Below are 16,564 nucleotides of genomic sequence, written 5' to 3' on the forward strand. Positions count from 1 at the left end.
GGTGCTAAAAGATTAACTTCCAAATCCTCCTTATTCTTGGATTTAAGAATTAACCAGAAAATTTAAGGATTCTGAATTCCAAGGAATATTGAGGAAACATTTAAGCATTGTGTTTGTTTGTTTTTATATGAGAGGGCTTTGCAGGAGACAGAATTGTCTGTGATGTGGGTCCCCAGAGTCATACAACCTTCAGAGAGTTATCACATTAGCTTTCTGTCTCAAACTGGTATCTTCCCTTTTCCACTGACACTAGAAATAGTCTCCTGATTTTAGCTCTTAGAATTCTCTCTTCCCTCCACTCATTCTCAGAATTGAGTTTGCACACCCTGGGCATCTAATAAATGCTTGTTCATGAGACCAGGAAGTTGACCGTGGTCCAAATGGATTATAGTGTTTCTAGTCCCAGCATTTGTAGATAAGACCTCTTTTGTGTCTCTGTCCTTTGGAACAGACGCTGACATCTCCCCAGGGTTCCAGTTGAATTCCTGCTGGGTATGCCCTTATTGATCCCATGTCATCATTATCTGTAGGCAGAATATAGGCATCTTTCTCAATGTAAAAAAAAAAATTTTTTCAGAAAACCACTATTGATAACATTCCAACTATTTTTATTTTTATTTGTTCCTAACCTCTCCAGCTGAGTTAATCACCAGCTGAAGTGTGTATGCTATATGTAGTCAGATCATTCTATACTCCATCATGAGCCATTCTTGGTTCACTTGATTGGCTACATTTTGTTGCCTCCTCCACACTGGCAGATTGTTCATAATAAAACTAGCAAACATTTACCAAGCATTTGCTTTGTGCACTGTTCAAAGTATTTTACAAGTATGATCTTTATCCTCTCATATGCACAATAATCTCAGGTACTGTTATCCCTGTTCCGCAGATGAGGAAGTGGGAGCCCAGGACAATACTTCGTTTCATCTGTAAAACCTTTCCATGTTGCTTCAATGAGGAGCAAAGATAAAATCTGTATCAAAGAGCTTTGTAATAAGTAAAGCTTAGTGTAAACATTTTACTAGGTTGCCTGCTTCAGACAGGGCTCAGTGAGTGTTTTTTGAGTGAATGAATAAATATGGTTACTGAGGGCATCATGCTTTAACAAGCTGAATCCTCAGAACAGTGTAAGCACTGCGTCTGTAAGTGATTTGTCACCCCCACGGACATATTCTTGTTTCTCTCTTTTTCTTCCCTTTTTCCCTAAATTTCAGAATCAAAATGATTGTCTGATTGAATATCTTTAAAAGGTCATGATGAATTATTCCATAATATTTGAAAAGTTATGCTCAGAAAGGTCAAGCCTTATTTTTTGGTAGGAAGTACCATATAGAGATTTGTTTTTGCTGGGGATCATTTCTTTTTTCAAAGAAAAGATGGCAAGAGATTTAGAGTAGGGTGCCCTCTTGAGGAAATTTTAGCACCTTACCTCTCAAAAGCTGGCCCCGGATGCCATGAGAAAGCCAGATGAGTGACGCCCAAATAAATAAAACATTCAAAAGTAAGAGTAACCGAATACCAGAGATCTGAGAATTAGGATACTTAACTATTATTATCTGATATAGCAACATTAAGAATTTTTAAACAAAAAGAAAAACCTCGGGAAGGTATTTTCTTCCCTCTCATTGACTCCATCCTTCAGGTAAGCCCCTCTGTTGTGCCAGGAGCTATGCCGAGCCCAGTGCTCCGTAGAACCTTGTCTCTGTCTTCATGACGCGTACAGCTTGTGATGGAGATCGCAGTCAAGGGAAAAAGCAAACATGTATGTAACTCCAAACTGAGCAAAGTACTATGAAGGCAATGGGAAGGTGCTAGAATAAAACATAACAAAACAAGCTCCCACATTAGGGTGGTCAAGGAAAACCTCTCTGAGAGGAAATAATTGAGCGGGATCACTTCGCTTTTCTGTCCATTGCCAGTCTGCCCATCTAATATAGACAGCCTGATGGGCGCTTGCTTAGCCCCTGATTCTTACCTGTGGCCCAGCCCTTGAGCTGAATTGAATCCTGTCGCTGCCCCTGTGGGTGAGCAGACAAGTCTTCATCCTTCTGCACCTCATTGTCCCTCTGGCTGATCCCCTTTGCCTAAGACATTTGTCACAATGCGGGGTGTGCTGCTTCACTGAAAGGTATGTTCTTACTAACCCTACTAGCCACTCATGGTAGAATATCAATGAGTTATAATGCTAAAAAAAAAAACAAAACACATTTCCAACAATGTTAAGGATATAGAAGATCTCTGAAGATGAAAAGGACAGATAACCTGACTGCCACTCTGCTCTGAACAGGGAGAGATAAGTAGGCATGAAGGAGGCACAGAACTTGATCCTAACTATTGCTATAGTTTGGTCATATTGAACTTCAGGCTTGGTACCAAGTGAACTAGAGGCTCCAACCAGAATTGGAAATATGGGACTAGATCTCAGGAAGGAGCTCCGAAGGACCAGTTTTTGAGGGTTTGGTTCTGTTTAAAAGCGCCCGTACAAGACACGTGCGGTTGACCTGGAGCCCCACTGGTGTGTTGTTCTAGTCCCTGTGGCTTAACTGCTTTCTCCAGATGGGTTGATTCTACCAGATTGGAGGGTTTAACTGATACGGAGAGTGTTGCCTGCAAGGGGACAGCCTGCAGTGACTTCTGGGTTGGTGTTTTGGTGACCGGATGAGTCTGGGACCCAGACTTTGAACAAGATGCCTCTGTCTCTGTTGTACCTATACATTGCTCTCTCCAAGAAAACTAACCACCTACGCTATGAACCAGATGACGGTGAACAAAGCATTCAGCCCCTGTGAATGTCACTCCCCTCACCTGCAAATTGGAGTTTTATATCACCACTCATTTCACAAGGTCATTATACTTTGCATATTAATAATAGGTGATAGATATATTGGTCAGAATGAGCCAAAACCCACCTCCTTGCTGCTACTAGATAGCAATTTGGAAAATACGCCAAAAACCATGAAATGTGCAAACTCCTTTGACCCAGCAAATTGGTTTCTGATCATTTCTTCTTACGAAGAAAATTAAGAAAAACTGTGGGGAAATAAAGGTACATTGTAGCATTTTCTAGAAAAGAAAATATTAGAAACAATAATAGAACAGTTTAAAAAAGGGTAATGCTTTAACACAACGAAGCGTTGACCAGCCACTGTGTAAACTGTATGCACTAGAAAGTGGTCGGAAGGGAAGATGGAAAAGGAAAACAATTGACGGGGTAGTGGAATTGTAAGTATTTTTCCTTTGGTCAATTTACCTGAATATTTTTACTCAAACGGAATAGTTAAAATATTGAAAACATTTTAAAATTTAGAAAATGTCTCGGCCCCAGACTACATTTCTTCTTCCTGTCTCTTATTTTTTATTTAGGGGAATTATCGTTTCATGAAACTCCTACTCACACGCAGAGCGAACTGGATGCAGAAGGATCTGGAAGAGATGACCCCCTTGCACTTGACCACCCGGCACAGGAGCCCTAAGTGTCTGGCGCTCCTGCTGAAGTTTACGGCACCTGGGGAAGTGGATACACAGGATAAGAACAAGGTAAGGGACTCTCAAAATTGGACGCAAATAAGAGCAACGAGCAAATGCTTCCTTTTATGATGTAAAACCTCAAGAAGAATTATCACTCATCACTTACTGGAACATATCCTCATCTTTGTACCCCCCCAGTGAAATATTTCACTTAAATTTGGTCCTTTTATCCTCCTACCAGCCATGTGCGGCAGGTAGTATAATCACCTTTTCACAGATGGGGAAGATTAAAGTTCTGTCCAAGATCCAAGTGGCAGGACCAGAATTCAACCCAGGCCTACCTTCAGACCCCACTTTTTGATAGCTAGTAGTGCTAGTTACCATTGGTGTTAGACTTGTGATGGCCAAATGGCTGGGGGCAACGTAGGAGACCCATAGTGGTTTAATGGCCTGGGCGTTAGCATCAGACTCCTTGGGTTTCAGTCTAGAAGCCACAATGGAACCCGTTCTGCACCCTTGGGCAAATTTGCTTAACTCCTCTACGCTTCCATTTTCTCTTATGTGAAAAGGGAATGATAGGGTTGTTGAAGATAAAGTAAGAGAACACATATAGTGTTTAACACAATGCCCAGATCTCTGATCTTCCCAGCTCTTGACTTTCACCAGCTTGTACAAGCCGGTCACTGTTTCACTCAACGCTTTCACCGCTCTTTACACGAACAAAGTATGGTGTTTAGTTAGACGAGTGCAGTAGTCCTCTTCCTTTCTACCAGGCACTGAATCATGGAGCCTTGCTAACTCCAACACTCCCACGTAATTAAAACTCTTGGGATTAAACCCACTGGGTCCACCTCCAGTGATCCCTTTATTCTCACAGGTTCTTCGTGTCATTTTCAGGTTTTGTTTAGTTGTTATGTAACACAGCGTTCTGAAATTAACATTGACTTTATTTTGCAGCGACTATAAACTAATATTATTCCTTATTCACAGCATTTGTAGTGCTAATATTTTGCTGAAAAAGCACGTTGATAAATCTACAAAGACCTGTTAATCACTTGCCAAGCCACAGATATCTTTAGGCTCTAAAATGTCCTCCCCAGTATCTTCTAGGACCTCCCTGCTATCTTCCAGTACTTGTGTACTCTTCTGTTACTGAACAGGGATGGGAAGTTATCCAGTCAGACAGATGGAAATCACATCTGCAAGATCTAGACAGGCATGCAGAAGAGAGCAAGACAAAAGCCTAGAGCTGGGATTTTTGAACCATCTAACAGGAAGGATCTGCTTTTGTATTTTCTTTAAATTTCCAGTGCATCACAGACCAATAATTTTATATCATATGTTAAAACTGAACAACAAAAAAACCCCCATGAGACAATACTTCACACCCCTTAGGATGGCTGTTATTACAAACACAGAAAATAACAGGCTTTGACGAAGATGTGGAGAAATCAGAACCCTGTGTTGTGCAGGTAGGAGTATAAAATGATACAACCACTGTGAAAAACAGTGTGACAATTTCTCAAAAAAAAAATTAAACATGGAGCTACTCTATGATCCCACATTCTACTTCTGGGCATGTTCCCAGAAGAATCGAAATCTGGAATGTGAACAGTTATTTATACACCCATGTTTATAGCAACATTGTTCACAAGAGCAGGAAGATGAACACAGCCCAAATGTCCACCACTGGATGGTTAGAGAAACAAAATGCAGTACGTGCAATGGAATATTATTCAGCCTTGAAAAGGAATAAAAATCTGACACATGCTACAAAATGGATGAACTTTGAAGTTATTATGCTGAGTGAAAGGCTGGGAGGAAGTGGAAATTGAGTATCACTGTTGAATGGGCTTGGAGTTTCAGTTCAGGAAGATGAAAAAGTTCTGGGGATGGAAGGTCCTGCTGGTGGCCCAGCAGTGGGAATGTGCTTGCTACTGAATCGTACATTTAAAAACAGTTGTTACCTCCAATTTGCCACAGTAAAAATAATAATAATAATAATAATTACTGGAAAAAAATTTTTCAAAGATGAAGAAAATACATCCCGAACTCTGTACTGTTAGAGTCAATAAGTCTCATGTTACATTTCAGCAAATATATTCAGAACAAACATAACATAGCAAAAGAATTACAGAAACAGCATGTGTTGTTTATTCAAAATGTGGATCTAGGGGCCTGACCAGCTCAGTCAGTAGAGCATCCAACTCTTGATCTCAGGGTAGTGAGTTCAAGCCCCATCTTGGGCATGGAGCCTACTAAAAATATAAATAAAAAGAAGGGAGGGACAGAGGGAGGGAGAAGAGAGGGAGAGAAAAAATGTGGCTATAGGAAATTATTTGCTATTTACATTTGTGACTGTTTTGTTCTGTAATCATTACTACATAAAAAGTAATGAGTAACTCTTCATATTAAATACCTATAGGTACACTTTCCATGAATACCACTTTTGTTAACATTTAAAGTTCTCAGTGTAGCAAGTGAGCTTGGTTCCTACTGTTTAAATTATCTGATTCTAGACTGAATTGATGACGCTGCTATTTGTAAGGGATGATGTGCAAAGGGGATTTCAAAGCAATGCCAACAAGTTCAGGATGTTCTTTTTGTAAAATAAATTTTATTTATGGAACATTTTATTTCATTTTTATTTAGTAAGCCCCATACCCCCACATGGGGCTCAAACTCATGACCCTGAGATCAAGAGTTGCATGCTCTTCCAACTGAGCCAACCAGGTACCCCATCAAGATGTTCATTTTCAACTTCTATCTAAAATAAAGCAAGTGTTGCTCTATTCTCAACATGGATCTTCACATCAGTAGTAGGTATAAGAATTTATCCTGTAAAATGAGAGTTAAATTTAAATTTGTACTTTGATGTAAGAAATGGATTCCAGATCCATGATTTCCTGTGCATGGAGATCTTTTTGATAGATATTGAAATTCAAAACATTCTATCAAAGTCCTAGAGTGTTTGTTGTAATATCAAAATCGCCACTTGCTTTGTTGATAATTATTCATAAACCACTGGGCTGCTTTTCTTTTTCTCAGTATTATTAATCTCATTGATTAGTACCTAATGACCTAAGTGCCTATCATGATTAAGAGGTCAGATTCTGGACTCAGGCCGCCAGGGTTAAAATCTCAGCTGGAGATTATGTTGGAGATTACTACCTTTATGTCCCTGAGCAGATTACTCCTTCTGCTGGGGCTCCATTTTCTCATCAGTCACATGCAACTTCCAGAGTACTAACCTCCCAGAGTTGTCCTGATAGCTGTCGGCGGTTAAATACATAAAGCTCTTACAACAGTGCCTTGTCACACAATGAAAGCTTAGGAAAAGTTTGTTGTGTTGTTACTGTTACTCTGTTACTGTTGTTTTTTGGAGACTCTCTCAATTTTGCAGCAAACAGCTCTGCATTGGAGTGCTTACTACAACAACCCTGAGCACGTCAAGCTGCTTATCAAGCATGACTCCAACATTGGGATTCCTGATGTGGAAGGCAAGATCCCCCTTCACTGGGCAGCCAACCACAAGGATCCAAGCGCCGTTCATACAGTGCGATGCATTCTGGTGAGTACGGTGGTGCTGCCGGACCTTTCCGGCCGGACCTTTCCGGCAAAAAACTATGGAATCGTTTTTTATTATGAAATAGCCAATATACAAAAGCAGATACATGACACTCAAATTATGAAGCAAAAGAAATCCAGCAAACATGTGAACTCATCACACAAGAAATACAACATCTTAGCGCTGCTATTTGAGGTCACAGAATTTCCTGTGTGCCAATTTCTTTTTTTCCTTTTTTTGAAAATTTTTAAAAGATTTTATTTATTTATTTGACAGAGAGAGATCACAAGTAGGCAGAGAGACAGGCAGAGAGAGAAGGAAACGGGCTCCCTGCTGAGCAGAGAGCCCGATTTGGGGCTCGATCCCAGGACCCTGAAATCATGACCTGAGCCGAAGGCAGAGGCTTAACCCACTGAGCCACCCAGGTGCCCCTAATTTCTTTTTTTAAAGATTTACTTATTTATTTGACAGAGAGAGAGAGAGAGAGAGCAGGGAGTGAGGGGGCAGAAGGTGAGGGAGAAAGTGTCCCACGCAGACTCCATGCTCAGTCTCCACGACCTGAGCTGAAACCAAGTCAGACACCACCCACTGCACCATGTAGGCGCCCCTCCTGTGTGCCAGTTTCTAAATATTCTCTTCCCTGGGCCTTGCTTGCCCTGTCCCCCATCAACCACTTCCCTGAATTTGTGTTCATTATCCCCCGACTTTGTTTCATACTTGTGCTTATTAAATACTGCATGGAGATAGCATTTGTAAAATACTCGTAAGATATAAAGAATATGGAAACCACAAATAGTCATGTACTCATCCCTGAGTTTTGTTTTTTGTTTTTGTTTTTGTTTTTGAGAGAGAGTGAGCATGTGCACAGGGAGCAGGGAAGGGGCAGAGGAGCTTAAGGAGCTCCATGCTGGGTGTGGAGCCTGACGCAGGGCTCGATCTCACGACCCTAGATCACGACCTGAGCCAAAATCAAGAATCCCACACTTAACTGACTGAGCCACCCAGTCGCCCCACATCTCTGAGTTTAAGAGTGAGTACGTTTCTGTTACCTTTGAAGCTCTCTGGGTATCTCCCAGCACCATTCTATTCTCCCCTTTCTGAGAGTCAGCCACCATCCTCAATTCCATGTTTATCATTCCTGATTTTCATTATAGTTTTACCACATATATTCATATCCCGAAACAATATATCGTTTCATTTTGAATGTTTTTGACTTTTGTATACATGGAATCACATTGAATGTATTCTTTTGCAACGTGCTTTTCTTGCTCAATATTAGGCTGGTGATTTAATCTATGCTGTGTATAACTGTAATATATTTTTTTACTGTTACATAGTATTCCATTCTATGAATAAGGCACACATTATTCAGTTATTCATAGACATTTGGAACTATTTCTGGTTCTTCGCTATTTAAAAATAGTGCTGCTTTGGAGCACCTGGGTGATTCAGTGGGTGAAGTGTGGGGACTCATTGATTTTGGCTCAGGTTATGATCTCAGGGTGGTGAGATCGAACCCCTAGAGCGGCTCTGCACTCCGCAGGGAGCCTGCTTGTAGATTCTCTCCCTCTGCCCCTCCCCCCACCAGCATGGACTCTCTCTTCCTCTCTCTCAAATAAATAAATCTTTTTTTTTTTAAATAGTGCTGCTTTGAGCTTTTTTTTTTGAGTGAGTCTACAGCCAGCATGGAGCTTGAACTCATGACCCTGAGATCAAGCTTTGCATACTCTACTGACTGAGCGAGCCAGGTGCCCCTGAACTTTTTTTTTTTAGCATGTCTAGGATATACATGTAATTGGCTGTTGCAGGTGCATAGAAATGCAGTTGATATTTTTTATTCATTAGCATATGCATCTAACAAGCTTGCTATACTTCTTGTTAATTTTGAATTTTTTTTTAATTTTGAATTTTTTTTTAAGATTTTATTTATTTATTTGACAGACAGAGATCACAAGTAGGCAGAGAGGCAGGCAGAGACGGGGGGGGGGGGAAGCAGGCTTCCCACTGAGCAGAAAGCCTGATACGGGGCTCGGCCCCAGGACCTTGGGGATCATGACCTGAGCCGAAGGCAGAGGCTTTAACCCACTGAGCCACCCAGGTGCCCCTAATTTTGAATTTTTATCAGTGGACTCTTTGAGATTTCTAATCACTCCTTAGATTCCAGCTTGCAAGCTCTGGTAGTCCAATATTTAGCCCTATCCATTTATAACACACAAATTTGACTTTAAAAGATAAAATTATTTTGTATGTGCACTGATTAGTTCTCAACTCTTTTAGGCTATTATTTTGCTTCTTTCTGCCTTTCATTGTTCCTCTGGAGGAGTCTGTTATTGGTCTAATTGTCTTACTTTACAGATGATCTATCTTTTCTCTCAGACCACTTTTATATTCTTCTCTGTGTGGAATCCTGCAGTCTCACTACAGTGTGGCTTGGGATGGGGCTTTTTTTTTTTTTTTTTTTTTTTTTTTTTTGGTCCTGTTTTGTGTTTACTCTGCATGTCAGTTCTGGAAAATACATAGCTATTACCTCTTTAAATATTCCCTCTCTTTCATTCTCTATACCCCTGCCTTTAGGGTCCCAGTTACACATATTTTAGACCTTTTCATTTATTATCTGTGTCTCCTGTCTTCTACAATCCACGCTCTCCTCTCTCTTGCTGTGTTCTGGATTAGGACCACACATGTGCCTTCCTGTTGACCGAGCCTTCCCTCCACTGAGTCCAGTCCCTTGTTTGTCTTCTTCATTGGGCCTCTAACCCTAGTGATTATATTGTTACATCTACAAGTTCTACCTGGGGGGCGCCTGGGGGGCTCAGTCAGTTAAGCATCTGCCTTTGGCTCAGGTCCCCAGGCTCCTAGGATCAAGCCCAGCATCAAGATTCCCTGCTCAGCGGGGAGCCTGCTTCTCCCTCTCCCTCTGTCTGCTGCCTCTCCCCCTGTTTGTGCTTACTCTCGCTCTGTCAGATAAATACAATCTTTAAAAAAAATTTTAAAAATAAAAGTTCTTCTCGTTTGTTTTTCTGTCTGCCTCATCTTTTTGATAGTTTTTGTTCCTTGCTCACCTTTTATTTCATTTTTTATTTTCTTCCATGCTTTTTAGTTATTTCATATTCTTTATGTGTCAGTTTCATTATCTGAAATCCTTAGAGAGTACTTGTCACTCATAATATCTTATTTCCGGGCGCCTGGGTGGCTCAGTGGGTTAAGCCGCTGCCTTCGGCTCAGGTCATGATCTCAGGGTCCTGGGATCGAGCCCCGCATCGGGCTCTCTGCTCAGCAGGGAGCCTGCTTCCTCCTCTCTCTCTCTGCTTGCCTCTCTGTCTACTTGTGATCTCTCTCTGTCAAATAAATAAATAAAATCTTTAAAAAAATAATAATAATAATATCTTATTTCCTCACAGATTTGCCCCCCCCCCCCTTATAAACACATCTTAGTCCTTGGGAGACTCAAAGGCCCAAAATACCACCATGGTAAAATTCCGCATCTCTTTTTTGAGGTGTTTATAATACCTTTCATGCACTGATTTTTTTTTTTTAATTGGGAGCTGATTTATTTAGATAAATGACTCCACTTCATTTTGCTTTTAGGCCCTTCCGAACTATTCTTTTTTTTTTTTTAATAATTTTTTACTTTCATGCACTGATTTTATAAAATAGGGTGACTGTACAGGCAGCTCTAAACCTGGAGTGGCCCTTTTGAGAGTTCTCACATTGGGGCAGGACCTCTTGGCTTTGTATATGACCTGATCTGGGCAGGAATACGACCTTGTGGGTGACAGCCGTGTCTAGCTGAAGCAGCCGCAGAGCTCTCATCTGCCTATGACACTCATAGAGGCTGGGGAAGAAGCCCTTTATTCTCAAAAGGGGACCTAACCAGTGGCTACAAAGCCCTCATAGAAAATAATGAGTAAATGTGAACTGTCGATTTAAACAGGACAGCCCATAAACATACGATAAATCCCAACCTCATTCATAAAACAAATACAGATTAAAACATCAGCAAAATGCTTTCCACACCTACAAGGGAAGCAATGTAGTAAGCCTGATATAATACCACGGGGTGAATTTGTGCTGGCATGTTGCCGGCATGTGAGGAGATAAAAACTTTTACACATTGTCATGGATGTGTTAATTAGGGTAACCATTTGGAGAACAGTTTGATAATACCTAGCTGAAAATGTAAATATCCTTCTACCCAGCAATTCCCCTGCTAGGTGTCTGGGCTAGAGAAAAATCTCACGCGTGGGCTACAGGAAGACCTGTAAAGAAAGCATGTTCAATGCAGCGTTATTGTTAATAATGGGAAAAATGTAAATAACCTAACTGTCCTTCAGTAGGAGAAGGGGTAATTAAGTTGTGGTTTAACAAATGAACTAGTATCAACATAAATACCCAGAAGTATAGCACTGAAAGAAAAAATGGCCAAAGGATATACAGAGTATAAACTCAAAGGTATAAATATTGAAAGCACACATACATCATTTATGTATTGTTATGGATGTACAGATACATAACAGAAGTACAAAACATGCAGCTTTAGCTGAACCCATAGCAGATACAAAAGCACCTTAGACAAGATATTGACAACTATTTAGTCTGGATAATCAGTACTGGTGTTTATTGTTTCTTTTCTGCATTTTTTTAGGGTTAAACATGACCAGTTTTTAAAGATTTAGAATGTACGCTTTTTTCTTGAATTTTACCACTTTGTGCTAAGAGAGAATATACAAGTTTAGAAAATTGCCCAGTTACTACATATGTCCAGTGTGATTTATTGAGGATTCCATATGTGTCTAACATCTTCAATTCCTTAAAAATAGGATGCTGCTCCCACGGAGTCTTTACTGAACTGGCAAGATTACGAGGGTCGGACCCCCCTTCACTTTGCAGTTGCTGATGGGAATGTGACAGTGGTTGATGTCTTGACCTCCTATGAAAGCTGCAATATAACATCTTACGATAACTTATTTCGAACCCCGCTTCACTGGGCAGCTTTGCTAGGTGAGTTAACTATGAATCAAAGGATCAACGGTAAGAGGAACTACACGAATACAAGAAACTTTCCATGGCTTCCCTTACCCCATCGGCTCCCACCTCCCATTTAATTATTTTAATTTTCAGTTGATATGTGGCATCCCATACTTAAATCCCTCTGTTTTATGCTTAAATTTTAGTACTACAAATATATTCTCTGTTATATGTTGGTTTTAATTTCAACATAATGTCTTAACATGTTTTAATTTGTATTTTAAAAGGAATGCACATTTGGGTGCCTGGGTAGCTCAGTCAGTTAAACGTCTGCCTTCGGCTCAGGTCATTATCCCAGGGTCCTGGGATCGAGCCCCACATTGGACTCCTTGCTCCGCAGGGAGCCTGCTTCTCCCTCTGCCTGCCAGTCCCCTTGCTTGTGCGCTCTCTCTCTCTCTCTCTCTCTGTGTCAAATAAATAAATAAAAAAAAAAAGTCATCCACATTCATCAACAAATGTAAATATAAAATAATCTTTTCACATTCAATGCCTATGTGTTTGGGAAGGGATTTTAATTTTATGTTTGTACAAATACTACAATATGGTATTTGTTTTCTTCATATTTTCCCAGTAAGCCTTTTACTTAACCTTTTTGGGGCTCACTCTGTCACATGAAAGAGTGTAAATATATGTATGTGTCTGATTTTGCAGGGGACACAGTCTGAGAGCCTTTCTCTTTTAGTGAAGGAGGTTTAGCTGTTAATAGTCACTGTTATGAGTGCGTGGGTGGCTCAGTTGGTTAAGCAACTGCCTTCGGCTCAGGTCATGATCCTGGAGTCCCACAGGGTGGAGTTCTGCATGGGGCTCCCTGCTCAGTGGGAGTCTGCTTCTCCCTCGGCCTTTCCCCCCACCTGTCTTATACTCTCTCTCTCTCTCTTTCTCATTCTCTCCCTTTCAAATAAATAAATAAAGTCTTTAAAAAAAAGTCACTGTTATAAGGTATATAATTTGGTCTTTTTTCTGCTGTTCTGCTCTTTGAGTATTATTGGTGGGTTTTTTTCCTCTTATTTTGGGTCCCCCCCCCAAAATTTCCTTTGTTTTCTGCTTTTTGGTATATAGATTAGGTTTGTTGTTCTTTGGTTTTGAATTGCCTAATGTTTTAGGAGGGTTTTTATTTTTTTTTATTTTTATTTATTTATTTTAAGAGGAGGCAAGCTCTTCCAGAGACTTGAGGGTTTTGTTGTTGTTGTTGTTGTTTTAAGATTTTATTTATTTATTTGACAGAGACATAGTGAGAGAGGGAACACAAGCAGAGGGAGTGGGAGAGGAGGAAGCAGGCTTCCAGCCAAGCAGGGAGCCCAATGTGGGGCTCAATCCCAGGACTCTGGGATCATGACCTGAGCTGAAGGCAGACACTTAACGACTGAGCCACCCAGGTGTCCCTAGGAGGGTTTTTAGATTCTACTTTAAAATTCATCAAAAACTTTTTAAAAAAACTAAAAAACTACGTCTACTGATTTCCACTTAGCACCCTTTTCCTTGTCATTTTTTTAGTATTTGTTAATATAATCTGAAGTTTTCCCAGTTATTATTATGGACTTAGTTTTTAGATTACACACTGCGTCCTTCTAAAATACTTTTGCATTTGCATTCAGTTTTATTGTCAGATTTAAAATTATTATTTAGATCTCATGTCAATATGCAGTGTCATCCCCTCTTTCTTTTCCTTGGCATCCTAAGAAGACTTCCCAAATTTGTCTCAACATCAGTACCTTGACTTTGTTCCGTAAGTTCTGCTTCCTTTCTGCCCATCATCGATTGTATTTTAGGTTGTGTTTTGATTTCCTTCTCTCATCCAAATTTCTTTGTATCTCGACTTATTTCCTTTTCCCCTCCTTCCATCACCTTTTCATTTCAGATTATGTCCTTTTTAGGATATCCTGTTTCATTTCATAGAGCCCATCTCTTTGCACAAGTCAAGGATGCCAGACAGTTTCTTGAAATTTTCCTCTGGATCCTTCTCTGGATCATTTTCTGAGGTACACGCTTCATCTTTGCAATAATGTTCCTTTTCCCCTGCCCCATAGTGTGTTTTCATATGGCCTTTACTGAATTTTTCCTCTTCATCTTTCCAACAAGATGGCATGTGTCCCGATAGCCTGCCTGTGGTCCTACTCTTTGCCTATCTCCAGGAATCACAGCTCAGATCATGTGTGGGAGCTGGTAGAGGAGCACGACTCCCACTCAGATTCCCTCTTTCTGCCTGGTTTTCATGCAGTGCGTCCTTGTTCTGCTGATGTGGCATCTTCATCGCCCAGGTCCCCACTGCGCTGAGGCAATAAAATGCCTGAAATTTAGGTTTCCCAAATCTGCTGGTTTTGGGTTTGTTCATTCTTTGATCCTCCTTACAGCCCCTCGCTTGTGGAAACCACAACCTCCTGAATGAATACACCGCGGGCTGTTTCCTCTGCCACCACATCATCATTCCTGCCACGTGCTTCCTTGGACTTACAATCACTGCCTAAATGTGAAAAAAGTGGAGGGGGGAGGACAGAGGGAGTTGGGAGGAGGCGGCAGAGATCACAGGGGACCGTATGGTAGCGCGTCCTCCTGAACCACGGAAGAGAACAGTGGCGCGGTGCAACCTGGAAACTGGGGACAGTGACGGCTGCCAGGGGCCGGCTTCCCGCCTGTTCTGTGGGCAGTGTCATAAGGTGAAGTCACGAAATGCACTGAGCTGATACCTAGTACACTCCTCACTCTAGCAATTATAATGATTGTCATTTCCTTTCTGATTGAAGCATTAAGATTTCAGTGTTGTGTTTGCCTTTGTTCCATGTTAGCATAGTATTTTAGCGAGAAGTTAGAAGAGGCTGTACTAGGGGCTGCTATTCAGAAAATTTCCCTTTAAAGAGATTATGAATTAAGTGGTCCTTTAACGTGCTCAGTCCTTGTTGTGTCTGCTCTCAGGCCACGCACAGATCGTCCATCTCCTTTTAGAAAGAAATAAGTCTGGAACCATCCCATCGGACAGCCAAGGAGCGACACCTTTGCACTATGCAGCTCAGAGTAACTTTGCCGTAAGTAAAACATGACAGTTCTCTTTTTTCTTAATTAAGTTTTTATTCTGACGCTGTTCTAGATTCGTACACAGCCGTAAGAAATAAAACGAGATCCCATGTACCCGTCACCCGGTTTACCCCTATGGGAACATCTTGCAAAAGTATGAAACAGTATCATAAACAGGAAATTGGCATCCCTACAATCCACTGATCTTATCCAAATTTCAGTTTTGCACGTACTCATTTCTGTGTTTGTGTCCCAATTATATCTTAACAGTTGCTCACACCGTTAACTCTGGCTGAGATGCAAGGGTTAGTCTTCCTCTTTGTAAAGTTGTTAGTCATAGGAAATTGTAAGACCGTTTTATATTGGCTGTTCAGTGTAACATTTTGTTCTGTGTAAGTATATTTCCATTTCTGGTTAATTTTATGGCACTAACATTTTATATGCGCTGTGTTCAGCTCTCCGTAATTGTCCTGAAAGGAATATGGCAAAGCCTTAGAACGGGTTCCACCTGGCCTAGTGCCCTGACTCCCCTCTCTGCCGGCTGGATGGCCTGGCCCAAGGTTCTTTACCTCTCCAGTCTTAGTTTCTTCATATGTAAGATGAGGATAATTATATCTTTTCCTTCAGGATTGTTGTAAGAATTACAGAAAAGTTGTGACCAGTGCCTAGTGTAGTTCTTGGTACAGAGCAGGTACACAAGAAATGCCATGCATTCTTACTGTTGCTAGTGCTAATAATTTTATGCATTATACAGCTGAGAAAGCAAAAATATGAATTATTATTTCCAAAGATACTGAATATGGCTAATTCTTCCCTTGCCACCCTTTATATAGTTTACATAGCATTTTCTAATCCATTATGTCGCTGCTTCTAGCCAGCAGTATGTAACGGCTAGACTGCTTCAGCTCTCTGAGTAAGTGGCCACCAAGAACTACAGATTCATCCAAAGACACACACGTCAAAACAGTCCGAGTTGATTCTATGCCTTCTGTGTGGGTGTGTGCAGTGAAAACTTTGGTTTCATTAAATTATAAGAATGCTGTCGTCAGCAGAGCATAATTGCATCTTCCTGACCTCCCCAATGCATCACTGAATACGTCAAATACTCAGATTGCTAAAATATCTTATTTTCCCAACTTTCTTTCTCTCTGGTACCCAGAGCAACCTTCCTTCTTGACATTTCTAAAACTTTATCACCCAGACTTTTGGTAAACCATTTTCTTCTACTGTCTCCCATCATTCTATTATCTCAGACCCTTTCTTGCTCCAGATAGATAAGAAATTCACTGGCCCAGCCTCATCAACCTGTGGAAATCAGAATTCAATTCATACTTCAATACAAGCCAGTGAGAGGACATGGTTTCCCTAATTTACAGAGGAAGAAGCCAATGTTTCAAGAGATTAATTGACTTGCCCAAGATCTTGAATTCAAGTCTTAGGCTCCAAATTTAACACGTGCACAGATACTAGCAATTAAGTGACTAAGGCTGT

At 40.8% G+C, this 16,564-nt stretch overlaps 1 protein-coding gene across 4 annotated transcripts in view; it reads left to right on the plus strand.

Annotated features, from left to right (window-relative positions):
- Positions 1 to 16,564, plus strand: part of INVS (inversin) — a 174,632-nt gene that overhangs the window by 75,561 nt on the left and 82,507 nt on the right. For 2 of the 4 annotated variants that reach the window (XM_047699044.1, XM_047699046.1), the window contains exons 4-7: positions 3,364 to 3,537; positions 6,854 to 7,039; positions 11,857 to 12,037; positions 14,975 to 15,084. In XM_047699044.1, the coding sequence (XP_047555000.1) occupies positions 3,364 to 3,537; positions 6,854 to 7,039; positions 11,857 to 12,037; positions 14,975 to 15,084 (651 nt within the window). The remainder of the gene's footprint in view (positions 1 to 3,363; positions 3,538 to 6,853; positions 7,040 to 11,856; positions 12,038 to 14,974; positions 15,085 to 16,564) is intronic. The other 2 variants (XM_047699045.1, XM_047699047.1) reach the window with 1 other exon arrangement.

The sequence above is a fragment of the Lutra lutra genome, chromosome 13, assembly GCF_902655055.1.
Source record: "Lutra lutra chromosome 13, mLutLut1.2, whole genome shotgun sequence".
NCBI classification, from domain to species: Eukaryota; Metazoa; Chordata; class Mammalia; order Carnivora; family Mustelidae; genus Lutra; species Lutra lutra.